The sequence below is a fragment of the Paralichthys olivaceus genome, chromosome 13, assembly GCF_024713975.1.
Source record: "Paralichthys olivaceus isolate ysfri-2021 chromosome 13, ASM2471397v2, whole genome shotgun sequence".
Taxonomy (NCBI): domain Eukaryota; kingdom Metazoa; phylum Chordata; class Actinopteri; order Pleuronectiformes; family Paralichthyidae; genus Paralichthys; species Paralichthys olivaceus.
Window position 1 is genome coordinate 4,899,460 of NC_091105.1, and position 3,703 is coordinate 4,903,162.

Here is a 3,703-nt window from a genome sequence, read left to right on the forward strand (position 1 = left end):
TAATATCTTGTGATTAATGACACACACAGAAGGCAGAAGATTCAGCGTATGTCCTCCAGGTGATTGTGATAAACCTGTCGCCCACTCAAATCCTTTTCCCTTTTCATCACAACAAAAACATGTATTTGCTTCAGATGCTCATTATTTTCCTCATTTATTAGAGATGTCATTTAGATAAGAAAAGTTTCAGAGTGACAGTATTACAAACGTGCACGATAAATACACAGAACAGCTTTTTTCTTTTTTTTTTAGCATTTATTCAAAGTGCTTTTCCATGAATCATACCCTTTTTTTTACAGATTATACAAAATTACAAAAGAGGTCAAGAAAAAGGTCATTTCTTGACAAACAAGTGTAATAAATTAATATATTTTGAGGTTGTTGCGGGAATCCTCAGAACTTGCAGCAGGGGCCACAGCCCTTGGCCTTGCAGCAGTTGCAGCACCAGCGGCACATGGAGATGTGGCTGATGTGACGCTTCTGCCTGACGGGACTCTCCTGTGGACGACAAGACACATGAACGAGGGGTTTTATTCCCTACAGCACCGGGCTGGAACACAGCCACTTAAATGTTAACGCGCTCACAGTAATTGGCTTAATTCATCCAGTCGATTGAACAGATTGAACATACCATCCACGATTCCATTGACATCATTTGATGTGCCGCAACTGGAGTGTCATTGCCCCCTGCCTCCTCCAGCTCCTGCACCTGTTAATGAATTATACACATTTAGGAGCCGTGTCTCAGCATCCTGACAAAACATTTATGGCTAATAAGCAAATGAAGCGAGTTAAAGTTGCGTTCTTACCCCCTGGAATGGGACGGCAGAGCTGTCCTGAATGCAAACAAAGGCGAGCACGAGTGTCACTGCAACTGCAATGCTGAATGCCTTCATTTTGAGGTTTAGATGATGTTTGTTAGGAAATCAAAATTAGAGTTTGCAGGTCTTCTGTCTCATGGGTGTCAGGCCACCGACGAGCACCACAGCGTCTTGTATTCTTCGGCTCCTGTGATGGATGCTGGTTCTCTAGGAATGTGGGTTTCTTCAGATGTTGTGGTGACCCCCTGTCAGCGTGTGCACAGCTTGATGGTTGGGTTTGCAGAGTGCACTTGTATTTATATGCACTTTGTCTCTGTGTTGCCTCATCGCTGCTGCAGGCCCGTCCCATTCCTGGCAGCAGTTACCTCACTCTGCTGGGGAAGTTCTGACCTCCTAATTTCACCTCCTCGTACTTCTGCAACTCTTCTTCTGAAATGCCCCCATCTATTTTAGAGTGTGCTCGAAAAATCAGCCATGAACTTTAATAATAAATTACTTTCCTCAGATAGAGCACACAATTCCACTCATGAGCAACCCGCTGCTGCTGCTGCTGGAGACCATGATTTTTTTACATTATGATCCTGTATTCTAGTGCTTATTAAATACTTGTGACTTTTCCCAGAGCAAACGGGCAGCGAGAGCTGGAAATTCCCACTGAAAAGGCAGAGACTGTACGGGTCAGTGTGCTGCACGGCCGACTGAGTGGCACCGCGCTGGAAATCCTTTGCTGCGGAGAAGGAGACACTCTCGATCCTTTGCTCATTCTAAAAGATGTAATTACAACCTCTCAAATGGAACAATTAGCCTCTCATTTTCAACACATTCGGTTTTTGCATAATACACATGGAACCTGCAGTGGAACCAAATTAAATCCCTTTGAGAGCAGTGGAATAGTAGCCAGGATTAAAAACGTTCATTTGAGAGTCAAGGTGCTTCAATATGAATTCGATAAAGATGGATTTAATGTCTTCTGATGAGGTTTATTACGTCTGAACAGCAAAAAGAAACATTGCTTCAGGTGTTTTTACGCTGCAGCAAAAATACAGGATTGTATATCATGACTTAAAGGTTCAGTGTGTAAGATTCAGCTGAAAGGGAACTATTGGCAGAAATTTAATGAAGAATAATCCTCATGATGTTTTTCACCAGTGCATTTCATCTAAATTGGATGAATTGTAGTTTTCTTTACCCCAGAAAAGACCCTTTATATTTAAATACTTCATATGTACATCGAGGGGACCCTCTTTATAGTAGACTAGAGAGGACAAACTAAACACCTATTGAGTTTTTATGACAACTGAAGGCTAACATGGGTTCTTTCTCATGTGTGGAAGGAGAGGGTGAGGTGAGGGGTGTTCAGCTGCAACATGCAATTTCAACACCAGATATCACAAGATTCTACACACTGTACCTTTAATGTATATAACACAAGCTATTCATTTTTCATGCTGTATATATTATACATATTCTATAGTTTTCACACTGTCTACTTCATTCATCATTCTTACATAAAGTAGAACCCAAAAAACTAAAGAGCAGCTACATGAGTTTCATTAAAACATAATCGCTAATTTCCGGGCACACAGCTGTTGATACTGTGACTCATAAATGTTTGAAAATGTGCGAAATTAAAACAGTGTGTATTTAATGACAGTGACACAATGATAATGGCCCCGATTGTAAATAATTGCAGAGGAAAAAAAACACAACTCTAAATCTGTATGAATATATTTTTTTCCCCCTTATCGCTGTAGCGGCGATAAACACCTTAAGATTAATTAACCTGTCAGCATGAGAAAACTATTCCACAACAACATCGGGGCTGTGAATAAACTCAGAAATCAATAGTGGCGGAGATGAAATAGGAAAAAGGCCAAATAAAGGGACAAACTGATAAACGGTGGGCCGGGCTCATTGATAAAATCAAGGGGGCGTTTTCTAATTCTCATTACACCTTCAAAGTCTTTACAAATCGCCTGCATGTGTGGACTCAATTAGTGAAACAACGCGTCTCACGTCGCCTCCGTCAGTCTGACTCGACCTCTGATAACCCCGGAGGCCCGTGCGCTTGCTTTGGGTGACCACAACCTCAGCGACTAGAAATACAACTTAATAACATCACATGTTTTTGTTTCTGTGTGCAAGAGGAAGCCGGAGCACATGTGACAAACACTCATCATTGTTGGAGAGAGAGAAACAGCTCAGGACGAATCTGAATGGCTAAAGTAAAAAATGAGTGAAAACCGCCCAGAAGAGAGAGAGTTTATAGTACCGTGTTTTCCCGAGCATGCGTGTTACTTAACAGCCACTGAGGCAATCAGTAATCTCCTGGCCAAACAAAGCCAGGCACCAGCGCGGCGGACAGATTCACCTCAGCAGGCGCCACGCTACCTCTTTCCTCCTGGTCGAGGCCGTTGCCCCCGTCTGTCTGTGTTTCATCATCGTCCTCTCCCCTGTCCTTGTCCATTTCTCACCCCCTTCTCCCTCCTTCTCCCCCCCCGCCTGCTTTATATGGAGCTGAGACACATTCAACATATCACCTCAAAAACATGTTCCCTCAGAAGTGGGCCACAGACGGACCAGTGATGGTGAAACCTAAACATCTGGAATCAAACTAATGATTCATCATCACATGTAGCAAAGTGCAATGTAACTGTCAGAATGAAGGGGGCGCTGTGGAGGTCAGGTTAAAAGGTTGCTTCACTTTGAGAATTCCCCAGCGTGTGAGGAATGAGAAGAATGTTACCATATTTTACTGGAACTTGCTCAACCTCTTTATTCAAGTGAATTTATAAATGTGCAGGTTCTGAAATGTACTCAAAGAATAAAAGTAAAAAGGTTTCATCCGGTTGCATCAGTGCAAAGCAAACAGAGATCACATG

At 42.5% G+C, this 3,703-nt stretch overlaps 1 protein-coding gene across 1 annotated transcript; it reads right to left on the reverse strand.

Annotated features, from left to right (window-relative positions):
• Positions 1 to 233: 233 nt before the first annotated feature.
• On the reverse strand, positions 234 to 1,238 carry hamp (hepcidin antimicrobial peptide). Its single transcript, XM_020092771.2, has 3 exons — positions 810 to 1,238; positions 632 to 709; positions 234 to 498 (listed from the first exon to the last, which is right to left on the reverse strand). The coding sequence occupies exons 1-3, from the start codon at positions 894 to 896 to the stop codon at positions 394 to 396; spliced, it is 270 nt and encodes an 89-aa protein (XP_019948330.1). The 5' UTR covers positions 897 to 1,238; the 3' UTR covers positions 234 to 393.
• Between the last annotated feature and the right edge of the window lie 2,465 nt (positions 1,239 to 3,703).

Bases quoted from the DNA above. Each gene is read 5' to 3' on its own strand.
- hamp (XM_020092771.2), bottom strand. From the start codon at position 896: ATGAAGGCATTCAGCATTGCAGTTGCAGTGACACTCGTGCTCGCCTTT. The intron at 710-809 runs GTAAGAACGCAA...ATTCATTAACAG, and splicing joins CTGCCGTCCCATTCCAGGGG to GTGCAGGAGCTGGAGGAGGC. The intron at 499-631 runs GTATGTTCAATC...TGTCGTCCACAG, and splicing joins TGTCAATGGAATCGTGGATG to GAGAGTCCCGTCAGGCAGAA.